At 45.5% G+C, this 20,136-nt stretch overlaps 1 protein-coding gene across 27 annotated transcripts in view; it reads left to right on the top strand.

The window, feature by feature from the left end:
* The first annotated feature begins 552 nt into the window (after nt 1-552).
* Nucleotides 553-20,136, top strand: part of msi2b (musashi RNA-binding protein 2b) — a 573,147-nt gene continuing 553,563 nt past the window's right edge. For 15 of the 27 annotated variants that reach the window (XM_043718238.1, XM_043718241.1, XM_043718236.1 and 12 more), the window contains exons 1-5: nt 695-854; nt 994-1,034; nt 1,454-1,535; nt 1,958-2,042; nt 6,024-6,065. In XM_043718238.1, coding sequence (XP_043574173.1) covers nt 793-854; nt 994-1,034; nt 1,454-1,535; nt 1,958-2,042; nt 6,024-6,065 — 312 coding nt within the window. In that variant the 5' untranslated portion in view covers nt 695-792. Of the gene's footprint in view, nt 855-993; nt 1,035-1,453; nt 1,536-1,957; nt 2,043-6,023; nt 6,066-20,136 lie in introns of all 27 variants that reach the window. The other 12 variants (XM_043718217.1, XM_043718222.1, XM_043718221.1 and 9 more) reach the window with 2 other exon arrangements.

Genomic DNA, 20,136 nt, shown 5'->3' with positions numbered 1-20,136 from the left:
TGTAGCGGGCGTTAAGAATAATGGACGGGCAGCATTAACCAATGGAAGGGCGAACCGGCTGCAGCCAATGGGACGGCAGCATTGTGGGGAGGCGGGTGTTGTACATGACAGACTGGCGATATTGACGAATGATATGGGGAATCATCATGTCAGCCAATGGGAATTGGCAACGTCGCAGCGAGTGGGCGTTGCGGTATGATGGACCTGCAGCACGTCCAGTGAGAACGGGCTTTGCGGGCGGGAGCCATTTGGCAATGATGGACGTGAGGCATAAACCAATAGTAGGGGGGGCGGCGGCGGCAGCAACCAATGGAAAGTGGCGGAGGGCGGAGGCGGGTGTGGATGATGATTGACCGGTACCTAGCGGCCAATGGCAAGGGGGAGGGCCGCATGCGGGGCCAATGGGAGCGGGCGGAGCGGGAAAGGGGCGGGGGTCCTGTCTGACGGACGTGCGTCGCCGTCCAATGGGAGCCGGCCGAACGCAGGGGGCGGGGATAGAGTTGGATACAGGGATTGTATGGAGGAGGGGGCGGGGCTCCGGCTCAGGGCCCGCCCACGTGGGGGGCTCAGGCGGCGGCGGCGGTAGCGGGCGCTCGGACTGAGCTGATCCCCACGTGTGACAGGTTCAGTGCCGGCTGCCAGTCGCTCCTCTCAGCTTTCGGGGGTTTCTTTTACTGTTTTTATTGTTTCAAAAAAAAATCGGGGTTGGGGGTGGGTGGGGGTAGAGTGAGTTTGTGTGAGTGAGTGAGTGAGTGAGTGTGAGAGTGGTTCATTTTTATAGTTGCCAGAGATATGGAGGCAGACGGTAACCAAGCCACCTCTGGCAGTCCAAACGACTCTCAGCATGACCCAGGGTATGTTCTGATCTGACTTTCTCTTTTTTTTTTCCTTTCGCTGCTCTCCTCTCTCTCTCTCTTCCTATTTAAGCTGCAAGTTACACGTCAAAATGGCCGATCTGACATCTGTGCTTACTTCTGTTGTGTTTTCCTCCAGTAAAATGTTTATCGGCGGTCTCAGCTGGCAAACCTCACCAGGTAAGAGAGCCCGGGCAAGAAAGTATTTCTTTGCTCTGCTCACAGCGCTTTTGTATGTGCGTCTGTGTACAGATATATCAGTATAACCTTGCAAAGAGAGAGGGGGGGTGGGTGCTGTAGGAATGGAAGGAGGAGGTGTTGTGGGATTCAGTGAGCGATCGCTCTCTTTTAGTTGCAGTTTTACAAGGTTGCTTTTTGACTGCGGCCGGGTTATTGTACAGCTAACATCATGGAGTTCCAGTTTTGGTCCTGCCCACGACCCCTACGCTCAGTGATTGTTTTTTAAGTCTGCATGTTTTTTAAAAAAAGCTGTCCAGTGCCAGGCATACTAACCTGCTTTTTTTTCTCTCCCCCTCTCTCTTTCTCTCTCTCTCTCTTTTTTGTTTTGCCCCTCTTGTCCTTCCAATTCATTCTCACAGATAGCCTTAGGGACTATTTTAGCAAATTTGGCGAAATCAGGGAATGTATGGTGATGCGAGATCCGACCACGAAACGATCCAGGTAAGATCGTCAATTGACTGCTTTAAAAAAAATACATTTTTTTTATTCTTGGAAAGCACTTCAGATTTTAAAATAAGTTTGATTTCGACCGCCGCCCCAATTCTTTTTCTTTTGATTCTAATTGTGACAGTGTCTCCAACGAGAAGTCCCTGAGCTTATTTTTTGACATTGTGCTGAGGGTTTGGAGGTGATACTTTGTGTATATATGCGTTGTAATTTTTTTTCTCTCGCTACATTTGTAGCCCGTCCCCCTCTCTTTCTCTCTCTCTTTCTTTCTTTCTCTCTCTCTCTGCCTCTTTCTCTTCCACACATTTTGGGTCTTTGTTCAATCGGTGCGACTATTTTGACACTTGTGTTTGATTTCCTCTTCCCTGTTGCTCGTTATTTACTCATCATCATTTTGTTTCTTTGTGTCATTTCAGAGGCTTCGGTTTCGTTACGTTTACCGATCCTGCAAGTGTAGATAAAGTATTAGCTCAACCCCATCACGAATTAGATTCCAAGACGGTATGTTTGTGTGTTTCTGTATTGATTTCCCTCAGTGTGAAACTGTAACAAACTGTTTTCCCCCACCCCCCAGGTCATTTAATACCTGCTGTCTCTCTGAAATAAAAATAAAACAAAAAAACTCAATATAACGCCCAAGTGTTTAAAAAATCTATTTCGCTGCAACTTTAAGTCCCCCTTTCTAAGGGAGATAAAATAAAATTGCTACCCTCCTGGTACAGCTTCACTGTCAGTTACATAAATTGACAATCAAACCACCTAGTGGCCGATTAAATTGCTAGTTAAATGGAAGTCTTGCAATTAAATTCTAATCGCTTTTCCAAGCGGTGAGCTCAGGATGAAACGCAAGTGGGAGACGGTAAGGTTTGATTTTATGCATCCCCCCCCCCCTTTTCTGTTTAAAGAACAGCCTCTCTCCCCATTGTAAACAAAAAGGATTAAAAAAGCGACTGCCATAACTTGAGGTAGAAAGTTTATTAAAACTCAAGAGTGGTAGCGCATAAGCTGAGTTTTGCTGTAAATCGCATGAATGGGTTTCTTGTTGATCATTCTGTGTATCTTGTGTCTGAGCATCTGTTTGTAGCGTTCTATATACCCTTTCGACTTTGTTTTAACGTTCAGGGCATGAATTCGATCTATTCCCCACGGCAGAAGCTGTTGTTTACGGTTGCATTAAGGCATTATTTAGGTAATGACAACTCCATCAGAACTAGTATGTTTTCTGTTTTAGTGACTTCTAGAAGACTGTAGTTAGTACATATATATTTTCTTTAAAATCCACTTTACTTAGAGCTAACTAACTCATTTATCTTTAGTATTAAAATGCCTAGTTTATAAATATGTGCAACATAATGGTTTTAGCCAGTGCTAATTTTTCTGTAGTTTTTTTTAATTGAATGACATGGGAAACTAGTCATGGTTAGATAATCCAGTTTGAGTTCAGAGTTCTTGTACACTTTTCCCCTCATCCCCTCCGACAAATGAAAATTCTTTTGGGTGTGAAACTGGTTTCTCAGGCAACTTGCAATGACACTGGGTGAGATCATTAAAATTCTCACTCTCTCTTCACTCTGGCTGACAGACCAGATTAGACATCCTTGAAGCACACAAGGTATTAGAGTGCACTAAGGAGGTTACTTAATGTTGCGAACATTGAAGAGGATAGAAGAGGCTAACTCCAAAGCTAACAGTGACTTTGGGTTTGGGACTTCTCATGGGAATAATTTAGTGAAATCTATCTGGAACTGTTATTAACCTGTTTTAAACACTAGAAGGTGCAAAATCATAGATATGTGTCTTTTGCTAAAATCCTGCAAAATAAACGGAACATAAATTTGCATCGTTTTCCTTCCTGGCCTTAACCTATGCCCCAGACATGAGGATTGCTTCCCCTCTCCTTCTGAGTTTTATTTTCTTTTGTTGATGTTTTTGTCCACCAGCCAATTATTTTGCTATTTGCTGTGAGATTTGAAGTTTGTCAATATGTTGGGGTCGGCTTTGTCCTGTTGTGGAAATAGTTTTGCAAATGTGTTTTGATTGCTGTCCTGAGTAAGTTTGGACAGATTTAAAGTGGGTTTCAGGGTGGTCATTCTGTGTTGTGGTTTTTATCGCTGGACGTGAGGCGTTGGCTGTGGGGTTATAATGGATGTTGAGACATCACACTGGTATTGATAAGCACACGATACTGCCTGATGCTGTTAACATAAGTGTAAGGGGTGAATGTTGCAGGCACCTAGTGCTGGCCAGATTCAGGGCAGAATGCAAGACCATTACTTATTGTGGCTGGTACGGGCTTTGTCTGTGTGTGGTTTCACAGATTTGTTCTGGGATATTGCAACTCCTTTCTCATGCAACAGGGTTGCTTTTAAAATGGCTGGAGAGATGATTCCGTCTGGTAGTGCCATTTCCCGCACTGATGCTCCTGTCCGAAAGTGATTCTGCCTTCAGCTGTAGGTGGCAGTTTGCATTTTTCTCTCTCTTCCCCCCCCCCACACCCACAGCACACACAGATGTACACCCGTACAGTTTGCCATTTTCCCCCAGGGTTTAAAGTGGAAGTGAATAAGTGAAGCAGGAGCAATCTGGGGCAGAAGAGGATGTTTTACTGAAGTGCTGCTACATGTTCCCACTGGGTTTGAACACAACCTATGCAGGGGCTGCCACCAGGTGGACAGCTCTGAAGGTCTTGTCTTTGCCCCCCTATCCCCAGAATCCCAGTTTTTCATTTGGACCCCTGTAGCCTTTCACAACTTGCACTTGACCAAGCTCCATGGAGGATCCAATCTTAAGAATCTTCAAAATCTCTGTCACCATGACTGCATCCCTACATATCCTTTCAGGAGAAGGCTGCTGGATTGTGATCTGGTTTGACCAGCTGGGTACTGGATTTCATCCTCCTGCAGGCCCCTCTCCAATCTGAGGCCATTTGGCACCTACCCTCTGTGCCAGGGCTTTTTCATGCTCTGGGCTGTCCGAGCCGACAAGCAGGGCTGTCGTTCTGTCTGGGCTGTGAGGAGGAATCTCTCTCTCTGTTCTACTTCTGTCTTTCTAGCCTTGCTGTTCAGTCACCTCGCTGACCAAGGACGCCTCAAGTGAGCATAGTCGGTGTGATGTTGATCCCCGTGACTTTTCCTTTTCAATGATATTCACCTGGAACGCTGATGTTGGCCCCAGTACCTGACGTTTGTGACACAGTGGCAGAACTGATGGTCCCGTCGGTCCAGGTGCCTACTCGAATCTAGTCCAGTGTGGGTTAGTGACGTCAAAAAGAAAGGTCCCATTTCCCTGTGCTTCATCTCCTGTTGTGGAATGGGGAGGGTGTCACCTGGAGTTACCTAGTTATGTGTAATGGAGCTTCTTAACTGTTGGGAGTAGGGTGGAAATTGAGAGGTTAGATGGATTTGCACTCAAATCATGTCTTGGCCTACAGCTGGGAAGGATGGTGATCTGAGTACGAGTTGCTGGGGTTGGGTAGTTACCGTGTCTGGTTGTTGGACACTCAAACTTGGTGGTTCAGGAAAGTTTGCGCTCGCTTGTCTTGTCTTGACTGTGCAGAGCCAGCATGGTGTTGAAAAAGGTTTCGGTGGACTGGGGAGAATTGCTAGGAGTCCCCCTGGTGACAATTAACAAGTGATCCCTTGCTGGAAGTGTGTTTTAATGAGTGACTTGAGATCCCCGCCAGTACAACAACCCCCCTCAATCACCCCTATGGTAGGCTGAGTCACTGGGTTAGCAGTTGGAGAAGGACTCTGCAAATAAATCCCAACTTGGAGTTGACATCTTGAAGGTGGATTGTGTGTACTGAAGATTTGCACTAGAACCCTGTTTGCAGCTCAGGTGTACACACTGAGGGAGCTGATTCAGGATTTCGGTTTTGTTTTTAAAAGGTGCACCTTACCTTGCACAACTGTGCTAATTCCTATTTGCTCTAGATTAAGAAATAAGTGCATCCCCTCCCTCCTCTTGACTCTAGTTCTGTTTCATTCTCGATCTGACCTCGCATGATTATGCCAACCTTGTGTTCGGAGGTGTGTTAGCTATGTGAATGGATGGGACACTGACAGCCCTGGATCCAGTCATCTCCCAGACCGTGCAACCATAGAGATATCTACAACATTCTGTAGATGTGTGAAAACATACGTGGGCTACAGTGACCACATAAAGGTCGAGCTGTGACAACCAAGAGGGTGAAAAATAACTATATAGTTTCTTGATTAGTAATCCTTTAAGAATTGCTTTGCAGCAGTAGCAAGTATAAATAATCCCTAAGAGCACAGCTCATGTCTTTAAAACAGGTTTAAAAAAAAAAGGTACACAACATTAAATGGTGATCAGTCCCTTGCAATTCTTGGACCTGACCTGAGAAACTTTCTGCTGTGATTCATTGCCTGAGAAACATGGTGTTGGTTTTAAATGGCCTGGGGTGGGGATGCACCCGATGATTTTTTTTTTCTTTAACCCTTTTCTGATTTGCTTCGACAGATTGACCCTAAGGTTGCATTCCCCCGAAGAGCACAACCCAAGGTAAGTAGGAGGATTATTGTTGTCATTTGTGTTCTCCCAGACACGGTGAGGGATTTTTTGAGGCAAGTGCTCTGGGAGGGGGTCAGGAAGAAAGATATGTTGATTGTGAGTTGTTAATAAACCTTTAAGCCTGTGTGCATTGTTTCTTTGACGTTCTGAGCTACGGTAGTGGGAGCGTTTGTTACTGTGCTATTTTGCACTTTGCAATTGCAGTCGAATCCAGTTCTTGAGGCTTTTTTTGCGATGTTACAAGTGGAGCGAGGCTTTTATTTATTTGTTGTTGTGATTTATTATGTGGCTTTTTGAAGAGTAGAAGGCAGCATTCTGTTTGACCTTGCTGGAACACGAAGACGGCAGATGGGTTAACAGTAGATGTTGAGGTTTGATTAGCACAGAGGCTCAGACTGGGGGGCTGTATGGAGGGGAAAGATGCTGTGTAACAAGAAGTGTGTTGTGTGTTGAGTGGGGGGCCGTCTTGTGAAAATGGAGATGGCAAGACGCAGCCTGAAACCCTCCAGTGCCCTCTGACCTTTAGATTGAGAGGGTCAACATGTGGAGTTGCTTAATGTTGCTTTGAATGTAGGCTGACAGGATGTGAATGGGCCAAAAGCAAATTATGTAAATTGTCTTGGAGTCTGATTGCATTAACGCTGTGTGACTCTGGTAGCCTGGAATGATCTGGTGTGCTTTTCAGGGAAGCCTGTGTTAGCTCTGTATGCCTTTCTTTATTTGTGAATGTCTTTATAAGCCAGATTTCCTCCTGGCTACTGGACGAAAAAACTCAAACAGCCTGACCTGTGGATGACCACTGAGAAGGACTTGTATTTGTTATAGCACCAAGGTGTTTAGGTGTAAGTTGCCAGAGCTGGTTACAGTGAGTGACAGCATCTGTCTTGCCCACGCCACCTCTGGGGACTGAAAGAGGCGCTGCTCCCTTTTGTGTGTCAGTGTGGCACGTGGTCATTCTTCACCAGAGCAGCAGAATCACACACTAATGTAAACCAGGAAGCCGATTGCAGTGGGGGTGGGGGTGGGGGTGGCCCTACCTGTAAAATAGACTCGTTTAACTTCTGCAATTTGCTCACCATCCAGGCTTCTCTGAGGCAGCTTCTCACTCCATCGCCAGTATTTCTGGAAATCACATCTTTTCTTTTATTTAATGGAACATTTTCACAATAGTAACCTACCACTGAACATAATGGGATGGTAATGAAAAGAAAAAAATATCGCACTCAATAGTCCTTGTGTGAATAGCACTAAAATTATATTAAAATAAGGATGGTCTGAACTGTGACAGAGCTTAATGCACATGGTGCTTAACACAAGGTGTAACACTGTCTGGTGTTTAGAATGGTCTGTATATAAACCTACATTCGGCACTTTGATGAAGAATTGATTGGCCTAAGATTTAAAAGCGCAGTTTTTGAGAGAGGGTGTTGAGCTCAGTGAAACTGCCCTCGTCATTTGGGCTTGGCAGATGACAGGCGCACGTTCTTTTTCTGCTGCCCAGTTTCATTTGCCATTTCCAGCAGTTTTGTAGTATTTTTATAACTGGCTTTGTGTTTGCTCATTGGGATCCGCCATGGGGAATGTAAAAATGAGAAGTGGGGCAATGTAATGTCACTTCTCGAGGAGTAGCCTCAGATGGAAGGTCTGCTTCAAGTTGCAACTGTGTCTGTTTGTTTGTGGAGGTTCACTCTGGTCTCAGCTCATATACAGATTATTGGTGATTTTAGCATGAAGTAAACTCTGTCTCTTTTAAAGAAATATTCTGCCACAACTGAACAAGCTGTTATTGATGACCTGCAGCCAAGCAGGGGTGCAGCCTGGCTGACGGCACTCTGTGTCTGATTGCTGCCCTCTCCCTGCTCTCGTGGGGAGAGGTCAGCATTGCAGGATGTGCGGAAGTCAGGACGTTGGCCCTCAGGGCTCTGACAACCAGCATTTCCGCTGCCCGTGGACTGGAGCGTGCCCGGGCTGTCATAATGTTTCTGGTACTGTGTCGTCAGGGAAAACAGCCCTGAAGTCACCTTGCACACCTTGTAGGTTGGTTGGTGCACAGCAGGATCTCATAACTGGGTTCCCACTGCGACCTCATCCTTGAGTTGCCAGAACTTGAGATCTGCGGCAGATTCAGCGACGCCTGTGAAATCTATTGTACACCCTCGATATGAGACCGTCAAAGGCATGTTCTGCTTGCTTTCAGTTTGACTTGCATTACAAAGGCACGAGCAGAGGCCAGCAGTTGTCAACTCTGACTTTTTTTGATTCAAAGCCTAGTGGGGATCCTTGGTTCTGAGAATAGACTTTCCTGTTTTGCTCCCTCGGGTCTGAGCCTGGATATGTTCAGTGCATGTGTAGTTAGTCTTTGACTGTAGTCCTTAGTATTCAGTGTTGTCTGCACTTCTCACAGAGTGCTACATTTAGCAGTAGCCCCCACTGGAACTAACATGTAGAACTCCTCGTTGACAGCAGTTGAAATGTACAGGTTTTTTGTGCGTGGGGGGAGTCATAGTGTGAAGCAGTTGGCATTTGGAAAATTGCTGGTTAATGCACCGAATCACTGGTCAATAAATTAAACATTCTCCATTTGAGGTATTGCTGTACTTTGATTAGGACAACTTTGGGTCTTTTTTAGTTTTTGGAAGTGCGGAGAGGGGTTGTAGATTTGTATTAAAAGTCAAATCGGTCCCGGGAGTATGGGATTGCTGGCACTGTGCGATTACACACAGGTGTTCACTGAGAGACTGCACATAGCTGTGACCGCCTTCACCCCTGCTTAAATCAGGCCCTGCTCACTCAGGTACATTTATATGTGATTTGCAAGCTGAAATTTCTTTGACAACTGCGGCCTCTTTTAAGTCCTGCTTATTAATCAGCAACGAAACACCGCTTCCCAATGCCTTACCAGACCTCCGCCTTCTACAACTGCATTTAATTTAGATCTGCCTTGAAGTCCCTTTCTTTTTATGCGTGCGTGTGTATGTATTTTAAAAAGGCTGTCGAGAAAAGCTTTTAAAATAAGCAGGGGTGACCTAGACGCATAAATCAGCCCGTGCAATAAAAGGCACTGCATGGAGCAGAGAGGCACTGGAGACAGCTCTAGTGTGAGAGAGTGTCTGTCTCTGTGTGTGAGAGAGAGTGTGGCTGAGTCTGTGTATAGAGATGGGGAGCAAAAGGATAGCAGGGAAGGGGGGTGAGGTGGGGTTCTAATGTTGTCTGTTGTTCAGCCGAATCCTCCTCAGTTTCCCACAGCTATTATATGCAATGAAGCCAGCCTGCTTGAACAATGAGCCAGAACTAGGGCCCCGTGACTAAGTGCTGGGAGAAAACGAAATTTTAAATGACATGAGGTTACCAGAACGCTTTTGTAAACATGCTCTTGGGTTGGTTTTTTTTAAAAGCTGTAATAAGACCCCTTTTCCCGGTTTCTTATCATTTCCATCTTGCTGTTTCACTGAGCACCTTACTCTGCCTCTCTTTCTCAAAGATTCCAATCAGGGTTTTCAGCTTTTTTTTCTCACTTTGTTCCTGCTGGGAGTGTGTTGATTAGTGTGATTTAAAAAAAATACTGTGGATTTGAGTCTGTTTACCTGCGTTTGTGGCTCAGCATTTCCCTTCCCCATTACCACTTAACCCCCCCTGCCCAGTTCCCCCGCACAGCTCTTGCTGAATGACCACCAACCTTTTTAGATTAGCTCTTCCTTAATTTGTGTTTTCCCGGAATTCCACCACAGTGATGGGTACAGGGATCCAGTTGTATATAATGGGAGGCACTGTCGCTGTGTTAGAGCGGGCATTGCCTGTATTGTTTTCCTCCTGACCCCCTCTGAGTGGTCAGTGCATCAAAGTGAAACAGCAGAGTTTTGTTGCTTTCCTGCACAGTTTCAGTGCTGCTGACTAATCTGGTCACGCTTGTACTAATGTGATGTATTTAGCCAATTTAAAAAAAAATCCAAGTAACAACAACACAAAAACATTAATCATCACGTTAAAATGAGGTTGCAGAGGAAATGTAACTCCCCAGGTGTATTCCCTAATAGCATTGCTGTTGAAATCCAGAGGTTCAGCAGTGGGAAGACTGACCTCCATACGCAAATGGAATAGTTGCTGATGGTAGAATCGCAGTGAGGCATTATGAACTTTTGAGATTTTTTTTCTTTTAAAACCACCTAGTGCTAAGATTATAAATAATGTCCTTCTAAACATGGGTTGTATATTTGGAGGGCACATTGGATATAACTGTAGGACAGAGCACTTAGAGGTCTGTCTCTATCATGTATGGTGGCAATTGGAGCAACTTGAAGTCAGTCAATAAAACAGGAGAAGTATTGGCACGGCATTAAAGTGAATTGGATTAAATGTGATTTCTTTTACCTATAAAGGACTTGTGTCGATATGCTAACTAGGACTAAATGTCTTGGCTGCATCATACACCAGTCTGAAGATAGACCCCTCTCTGCCTGTCTTTCCTTTTTCCCCTTTTGCACTCTCCTTTCTTTTATTGTCTTTCTCTGTCCCGTTGTTTCTTTTTTCTCTATCTATTTTGCTCGCTCTTGCTCTCTCATTCTTTTTTTTCCCTCATCCCTCGAAGGTGATTCCAGCCACTGCACTTGCCCTCTCCAGATTAGACAAGTTGTGAGCAAGTTAGATCTGTCTCTCTCTCTCTGTCTCTCTCTCTCTCTGTCTCTCTCTCTCTCTCTGTCTCTCTCTCTCTCTCTCTGTCTCTCTCTCTCTCTCTCTGTCTCTGTCTCTCTCTGTCTCTCTCTCTCAAATATTTTGGGTTTAAGCACATCACCTTCAAGTGGTGGTTGGTTGCTTGTTGCTTTCTTGCTGCTATTGCCTTGTGGAGTGCAGTTCGTGACATGAGCATCATCCAGCCATTGTGTTCCTCTTGAAGGTACATCTCTCCTGCTCTCTCATTACCCCTTAATCCAGTATTTTGAATTGGTTATTCAGTCTCTGAGATCACAGCACATATGTCTTAGCACCCAGTGAGTAGGAACACTGAGGCTGGCAGAAGGCACAAAGCAGCGTGGGGACTCATGTGAGTGGTGCCCAGAAGTGCTAAGCCAGAGAAGGCACATGCCATTGCCGGGTAATACCAAGGTAGACTGTGGTGATGCTCAAAAGGTCAGATAGAAGAGTCATTGAATCCCTACAGTGTGAAAGCAGGCCTTTCAGTTCATTGAGTCCACATCGACCCTCCAAAGAGTCACCCACAACCCTCGTCATCCTTTCCTTGTAACCTTACATTTCTCACGGCCAACCTGCACGTCTTTGCACTGTGGGAGGAAACCCACACAGATGTGAGGAGAATGTGCAAACTGCACCCAGTTGCCCGAGGGTGGAATCGAACCCAGGTCTCTGGTGTTGTGAGGCAACAGTGCTAACCACTAAGCCATCTTGATCCAAATGTTCCCTGGATTCTGATTGGTGAAGATCTGGAGGAGGCATGGAAGCTTTAATAGGAGGAGGTGAGCCAAGCAGTGACCGGAACACATAGGAGGGCCAGTGGGGGGAGGGCTGGCAGTGGGCAAAAGGTGAATTTACGTCTTAACTGGCCTGCTCTTCCTGAGAAGGGAATTTTACTTCCGGGGAAGTCAAAAGTCCGTACAGATTTCTTCCCACATTTTAGTATCATCCTGAGTTTTGGATGTTGTTGCATGATTGAGAAATGATCCCAGCGCTCATTTGCCAGGATTGTAACCTGTGATTGATTTAAAGGGCACGCTAATTTGAATTTAATTGTGCTTATGCAGAACCAATTTTGTCAAACTTTCCAGTTTTCCATTTAGTGTGCGTTTTTCTGCTAACGCTTGGATTCTCAGGAGTTTTCATGGGTGTATGTCACCATCTGTGATGTGGCCCATGCAGAGGAAGTACCCAGGGAAACCACCATGGGCGAGCTGGTTTGGGATTTTGCTATTTATTTGTGTGCCCTCTGTCTTGCCCAATCCTGTCACTGTTTTGTGCCAGTGAGACTCCCAGTAATATCCACATGTCGCCAGTTCAGTAGAGGGATGCAAGGTGTGTGTGTCTGCACAAGGGCTATCTTCTGGCTGGCATCTGTTCTGGCTGTAGACAGATGTGAATGCCTACTTCCCTCTGGATAGGAAGTTGTAAACATAGCTCCCCATTCCCGAGGCAGGTTTGTGGATTCCTGACGTAATTGCAATGTTTCAATGGATGCGCGTTGCAGCTGCCTACCTCAGGAGATCAGTGACCAAGATGTTCAACTTCTGCCAAGGTGCCTCTTCCATGGCCCAGCAGGTTTGGGGTGGGTGGGGATGGGGGTTGGTGAATAAGCAGATGGCCTCTGCCCTTCAGGATGCTTGTGGTTGCCGTTCAGTACAGGGCCAGTAAGTCCATTGACTGTGCTGGTGAGATTGTGGCCTGGAATTTGGCTTCACATTCTTATTGGTAGGCCGACCTGTGGCCATGTTCGCACAGACATCGCGTGCAGCATTACTGCTGCTTCAGTCGTCATTAGAGGGGACCAGGGGTGGGCTGTTCCATTGGTTCCTCATCAACGTATGGCTACTCCATTGCTCATTCCACTGACTTACCAAAGGCATCCAACCTTCACCTTGAACAGCAGCAAGTTTTTTTTTGTCTTGTTATTCTGATGCTCCCTTTCAGTTGTCTTTAAATTTGTCATGTGTGCGATTTTTAGCTCCTGTGTCTAGTGCGTTCATTCAGTTGCTCTCTCATCTCAGAAGATTCTGGGGTCAAGTCCTGTTTCTAAGACTTGAGCACAAAATTCTAGCCTGACACTTCACTGCAATACGGAAGGAGTGCTGCACTGTCGGAATAGTGCTGTTTTTCCAAAGAGATATTAAACTGAGGCCCAATCTGGTTCCTAGGACAGATATAATATCCTGTGACTTGATGTAAAGGATGGGGAGTTCTGCTCAGACTCCTGGCTAGTTTTAATCCTCTTGATCAACAACAACATCAGAACAGTTAATCTGGACTTGTCACACTGTTGTTCTGGGAGTTTACTCTGTGCGAAAATGGCTTGTCGCACTTTGGGCAAAGTATCTAGTTGAAAGGACATTCTGAAGTTGTGAAAGGTTTTATACAAATGCAGCTGTTTTATGTGTATGTGTTTGAATGTGTGCGGCAAACTATAATTATGCTAATGAGTAAGCCTTAAGCTTTCTTGCATTTGGCTTCACGTAATGCTTATTTCATTCTTTCAGACATAAGTTTGCGTCTGTCGTGAAAGTTCCTTGCTCTGCAATTTGAAAAGAAATTGAAGGGCTCTATTTCACTGGGACTGAATTTGTCAATTCTTCTTGGCTTAATCCACACGGTTTTTGTCTTTAAGGAATAAAAAGCGACACGTAATAAAAGGGCACTGACTGCAACAGGTGGTGCTGCATCTCGGGGGAAACCATTAACTGCGTATTAAGCAGACTCATTGACTTAATCCGAAAGGAGTCTTTCAAAGTTGTTGAGCCTGAGTAATTTGGTGAGGTAAATAGGACGATGAGTAGCTCCGTTGGTATGTAGACATGTTTCTCATGTGTCCAGAGTCTGCTGCATATGTTACACTGACATGCCCATACCCTGTGCACTCGTGCTAATGGTTTGCATAATGACAGTGTGATCTCTGTGTGGTCAGGTGTGCTCAGGCGAAGCTCCCTCTGCTCATATCTCACAGCATAGAGGATCGCAAGATCTGTAGTATTGGAATGGACTGCCTCAGACTAGAGTCAGTGCACTGTCTGCCACATTAATTGCCAGCCCAGCTGTATCACGTGAGTTTTACACTATGAAGTGGTGGACAAAACACTGAAACTGTAGCTGCAGAAGGGTCAAGGATTTGATGACATACAACAGGGTGCTAGGCTGACCCTTTCAACTCTCACTTGGATGTGTTGGACTTGCTTTCTCTGTAGTCTATGTTGAGAACAATTTTGAAAATACTTATTCTCTTGTGTTGAATCCCTTTTCTGGTTTCAGGATTGCCTGTTCTGAAGAGAGGTCATGAAAGTTGATTTAAGCTTTAAAATCTGTGATGTTATGGAGACCAGTTGTTTATTCCTGGTGGACAGTTGTTTCCGTCCATTACACCCATTCCCCTTCCTGAAAGTGCTTATTGGAAACTGTGTGACTCATAGTGGACAACATTGCTTTCACACTTAGAAAAATGGTCCCTTTCTGTTGTGACATCTAGTTGTTGTTTAGTGGGATGGTGGGAGGAATTTGGCAAAAGTCAATTCTGAAGAAAGGTTACTAGACCTGCAGTATTAACTCTGCTTTCTCCCCACTCAGACCTACTGAGTTTTTCCAGCAATATATGTTTTTGTTTGATTTCCAGCATCCGCAGTTCTTTCAGATTTGTTTCTGGCAAAAGTCGGTAGTGAGGCAAATTATTCACCTTGCCAGCCAGTGGGCAGTGGAAGTGATGAGTTAGGTGACATGAATACGAGTCAAAGTTGGATAAATGACCCTTATCCAAAGAGTAACTGTACAGGGGGAATACATGAGCAGAGCAGGCTGTTAAAATCGACATTTGCGCATGGAGAGATGTAGGGATGGCCTAAAGAAAAGTGGTGCTGAAAATGTGTTGCTGGAAAAGCGCAGCAGGTCAGGCAGCATCCAAGGGACAGGAGAATCGACGCTTCGGGCATAAGCCCTTCTTCAAGAAGTGGGCCCTATTGAGCTGAACCCTCACCCCCCAGTTTTATTTTGATATCTGTGTGTATTGAGCACTGGAGACAACCTCAGTTTCTTAAATCTTCAAAATGCTAACTTTAAATGATTATCTGCATGGTCACCTTTTCTGTCATCTGACCTGTTTATCTGGTTTTCAACAACTTACCTTTCTTTGTCTTAGCTGCACTGATTTCTGCATCCACTTTTATAGACCACCTGAAGTATTTTGGCTGCATCATCCGCCCCCACTGATTCTGTTGCTAGTTTTCTCTTATTTCCAAACTCCTGACTAGGGGAATGTGGCCGAACTCTGAGTGCTCTTTACCTCCTTCCCTCAAGTGATTGTGACTTTTGTTTTTTGTGAACATCAACTGGCAATTCACCCACGTTATTGTCTGCTCCTCTGCTTCCCCACTCCCCTTCCATCCCCACCAAGAGGAGCTGCGTGGTGTAGCGTTATTCGGGATGTTTTCAATGCACTTCCCAGCCAGTCTGGTGTTTGAGGAAACATGGGTACCTTGTTGGATTGGTGACAGCTGGTGGATGCACAGCAGGATTCCACAAATAAGTGTGACAGTTGCTTTAGATTTGTTTCTCTGTATATTTTTTTTTGCATGTGGGATGTGGGCAACGTTGGCGAGGTCAGTGTCTGTTGCCGCTGACATGAGTGACTTGTTGAGTCATTTCACAGGACAGCGAAGAGACAACCACATTGCTATGGGGCTGGAGTCACGTGTAGGGAGACCAGGTAAAGTCGGCTGATTTCCTCCCCTAAAGGTAAACAGGGTGGGTCTTTACAACAGCCAATAATTGCACAGTCACGTCTGCCAAGGTTAGCTTCTAGTTTTACATTTTCCTTATTAAATGAATTTGGATGCATCAGAAGGTGGGATTCGAACTGGTGTCTCCTTAGCTTTGGCCCCTGTGTTACTCCTCTAGTGTTGTTACCATGACTTCGTTGTCTCCGCCTACAGTAATGTTTTTGTAGTGGTATGTACCGATCGGGAGATGCCCCAGCAACTCGTTATAGTACTTGGGATCTGAGGACTGGGACTGAGACCTGTCCTGGCCTGGGCATCTGTAAAACTTATTTGAATAGAGTAAGAGGCCACTAGGGAAGCAGCAAGCTGCCCGTTAATGACTGCATGTTGTGTCAAAGTTTGGTCGCTATGCCCTTCCGAAGCCAAACTGAAATGAGTAAGGAATGGGGAGGCAGAGGCTTTGTGGTAATGTCACTGGGCTAGTAACCTAGAAACCCGGGCTGATATTCTGAGGAGCTAGTTTCGACTCCAACAAGCTGGTGGGAATTTGCATTGAGTACAAGATTGGGCCTGATGGTGACCAAGTAACCCCTGCTGGTTGTCACAAAAACTCATCTGGATCACCGATACCCTCTAAGGAAGGAAATCTGCCGTCCTTGCCTGGTCTGGTCCAGACAAGGAGCAGTATGGCTCATTCTTCACAGCCCTCTGTGTTTGGGATAGCTAGTAAATACTGGCCCAGCCAACGACGCCCACATCCCGCAGAGAGTGGCAGCACACTACTCTGCCTGATCCTGGTCTCTGTGTCTGCTGGACAGCAGTGAAATGCTGATGGTGTGATCTTTTGAGAAAGTGGTGAGGCAGCTTGGTTGGAGCTGTGCAGTAACAGGGCCATTGCAGCAACCCAACGTCCAGATGGTGGTCATACTAATGAGTCTGAGCTCTCTCAAATTGGCTGCCCTCTGCTTTCTTTCCAGAATAGATATGGGGGGGGGGGGTGTATTGTCAATAGGTCTACATTTTGGTTGCTTTTTGGGTTACTTTTTTCAAACAAAGAACTTACAATTGAGTACAATTTTTTTTCCCTTGAACTATTTCTTGCTTCTGCTGTCGCAGTCTCTTCAATTGTCTTTTTTTCCCCTCTTCTTGCGCAGCTGCAAAGTTTATCAGCCTCACTGTGTGATCTCATGGGGCTAGCATTGTTACCAACTCTACTTTTGATTGAGACAGGCTGCCACTTGGAGTGCTGTGATTGTGCTCTTTGTGACACAGTCTTGGGCTGCATCTCCTACGCTGCATATAGAGTCTTTAATAGCACTTTGCGGAGATGCAGAATCATGCAGACTCCCTGTTGTGCAGGGTTTTGTGCTCCTGCCTGATTACTGTTGAGCGCTGCTTTTACCTGGAAAGGTGTATAACTTTGTTTAAATAGGTAGGGCGTAAGTTTGAAGATAGAAGGGAGAAGTTTAAAGGAGATCACAACGTCGCTATGGTGCAGAAGCAGGCCGTTTGACCCATTGAGATCACACTGCCCAGACCTCCACCTCCATCCCCCATCCTATCCCTTTAGCCCTGAATTTCCCATGGCCAATCCACCTAACCTGCACACCTTTGGACTGTGGGAGGAAACCCATGTAGGCACGATGACAGTGTGCAAACCCCTTAGAGTCTCCTGAGGGAATCTAACCTGGGTCCCTGGTGCTGTCAGGTAGCAGTGCTAACCACTGAACCATGCTGTGCAAAGCGAGTTATTTTTATACAGTGTAGCTGGTGCCTGGAATGTGCAGCCATGGAAGATGGTAGAAGCAAAATGGTCGCAGAGTTTGAGGCATTCGGACAGACACGTGACCAGGTGGGGCAGAGAGGGATATGGATCGTGCAGGCAAATGGAATTAGTGTAGAGCGGTGTCATAGTCGGCATGGACATGGTGGGTTGAAGGGCCTGGTTTGTACTGTACTGTTTTCTATATAATGTGATGTGGTCTTCAGGATTAAACCCCCACCCCAGATGGTTTGGTTTGAAGGAGTTAAAGTAGTGACGTTGCAGGGATGGCCGTTTGTATAGATGGGGCATCTAAGTCCATGTCTTATTGGTTTAAAAGGAGGAATGGAAATTCTTTGCAGTTTGAGGAGAGAGCTGTATCTGCTCAAATGTTTGAGCATGTCTGGAAGGGGAGAGTCTATTCACCTGCCCCATCTAGATTGGCTACAATTTGCAAGATTGAAATCAGTCAGATTTAATAATAAAATATCATCTGATATGCAGCAAAGATGGATTGGGGAGTGGGACGGGGGTGTTGCTGAACAAAGAGACTGAGGAGTGCAGTTTCATAGTTTGTTGAAGCTGGAGTAGCGGGTAGATAGGATAGTGAAGATGGCATTTGGTATGCTTACCTTTATTGGTTAGTGCATTGAGTGTAAGAGTTGGGAAGTTGTGTTGTGGCTGTACAGGACATTGTTAGGCCACTTTTGGAATACTGTGTGCAATTCTGGTCTCTCCGCTGTAGGAAGAACGTTGTGAAACTTGAAAGGGTTCAGACAAGGTTTACAAGGATGTTGCCAGGGTGGAGGGTTTGAGCGAACTCCCTACAGACAGTCACCAGAAAGGGCCAATCGATTTGTATCCGTCAATCAGACATATTAGTCAAAGAATCATAACATAACGCTCTGTGGCATTGACCAGGTTGAGAATATAACTCCACTGAACAAAGGAGGACCACTGTTTGTCTCGTTTACCTGCTGCCATCTTGGATAGCGGTTTCTATCATTGGTTTTCAGCAGACCAAAGGAGGAGGGGTTTTGACGAGCACCAGTCCAGGAAAAGTTTGGAATTAAAATAACCAACTTTGAGAGGAGGGATCAAAAAATAAACAAAATAAACAAAACAGACATTGCATATTGAAATTCCACAGGAGGAGACAAGAGTGAAAGGACCCAGAATGACTGGGTTGTTAAGAAGGCATACAGTGTTTTGGCCTTTATTAATAGAGGGATTGAGTTCCGGAACCAGGAGGTTATGCTGCAGCTGTACAAAGCTCTGGTACGGCCACACTTGGAGTATTGTGTATAGTTCTGGTCACCGCATTATAAGAAGGATGTGGAAGCTTTGGAAAGGGAGCAGAGAAGATTTACTAGGATGTTGCCTGGTATGGAAGGAATGTCTTACGAGGAAAGGCTGAGGGCCTTGAGTCTGTTCTCGTTAGAGAGAAGGTTGAGAGGTGACTTAATAGACTCTGGGGCTATTAATCAGAGGGTTAGATAGGGTGGACAGGGAGATCCTTTTCCAAGTATGGGGACGGCAAACACGAGGGGACACAACTTTAAAAAGTGAGGGTGGGGGAGGAGGGGGCGTTTGGTTTACTTCTCCGCAGTATTCTTAGCCTCTGCATTCAAGCCAAGTCAGAGGTAGTTTCTTTACTCAGAGTAGTAAGGGTATGGAATGCTTTGCCTGCATCGGTAGTAGATTTGCCAAGTTTAAGTGCATTTAAGTTGTCATTGGACAGGCAAATGGACGTACATGGAATAGTGTAAGTGGGATGGGCTTCAGATTAGTATGACAGGATGGCGCAACATCGATGGCCGAAGAGCCTGTACTGCGCTGTAATGTTCTGTGACATCCAGTACTGAAATGGTTAAAGCTGCTCCTTGCAGACAACATTTGCCAATGCAACGTCCACATCAACACCTGGTCTCAACGCTACCTTCAGAGACTTGGATTCCGTAGTGCGGCAGATGCACATGGCAGTAAACACTTTCTCAAGATTAATAGGTCTCTCTTGTCCCAGGGCACGTGACACATTGATGTCATACATGCAACCAGGGTTACTAGCTCTTGAAAAACACTCAGGGTTAAAATGATACCGGAGCTTCAGAAAACAAACACAGGGAGAGAGGAAATAATTTTTTTTTAAATGGGAGGTCAGGCAGAAGAGTCCTCAAGGGCTAAAGGAATAATGTTAGCATCCAAACATGATCATCAAAAACACTCCTTCATTGTGCTGCACCCTGGTAACAGAGTGGACTTAACTCCTTGCAAAGGACACAAACTAATAGCTATATTTATTTTATGTACAACAACACTTTATTGGAGTGTCTAAAGCATGGTCACTGCATTCACAGGAACTCTTCCCATTCCTCTCTGGCGATTATACAGTGAGATTTTTCTCAGTGTAAGAACAGTAGTAGATCCTTCTGATCTTTGAGGGAATATTGCTACTCCACACAGTTGTGACTACTCTAGAACTCAGCCCTCATTCATAGTTGCACAACACTGAAACAGACCCTTCGGCCCAATGCGTCCATGCCAATCAGATATCGTAAACTAATCTACTCCCATTTGCCAGCACTTGGACAATATCCTGCTAAACCTTTCCTATTCATATACCCCTCCAAATGCCTTTAAAATGCTGTAATGGTACCAGCCTCCACCACTTCCTCTGGCAGCTCATTCCATACACGTACTACCCTCTGCGTGAAAAGGTTGCCCCTTAGGTCCTTTTTATATCTTTCCCCTCTCACCCTAATCCTATAGCCTTTGGTTCTGGACTCCCCGACCCCAGGGAAAGACTTTGTCTATTTACCCTATCCATGCCTCTCTTAATTTTATAAGCCTCTATAAGGTCACCCCTCAGCCTCCGACGCTC

This window comes from Chiloscyllium plagiosum, chromosome 28 (assembly GCF_004010195.1).
Source record: "Chiloscyllium plagiosum isolate BGI_BamShark_2017 chromosome 28, ASM401019v2, whole genome shotgun sequence".
Classification (NCBI taxonomy): domain Eukaryota; kingdom Metazoa; phylum Chordata; class Chondrichthyes; order Orectolobiformes; family Hemiscylliidae; genus Chiloscyllium; species Chiloscyllium plagiosum.
Note: the sequence above shows the minus strand (reverse complement) of the source record. Positions and strands in the feature narration are given on the sequence as shown.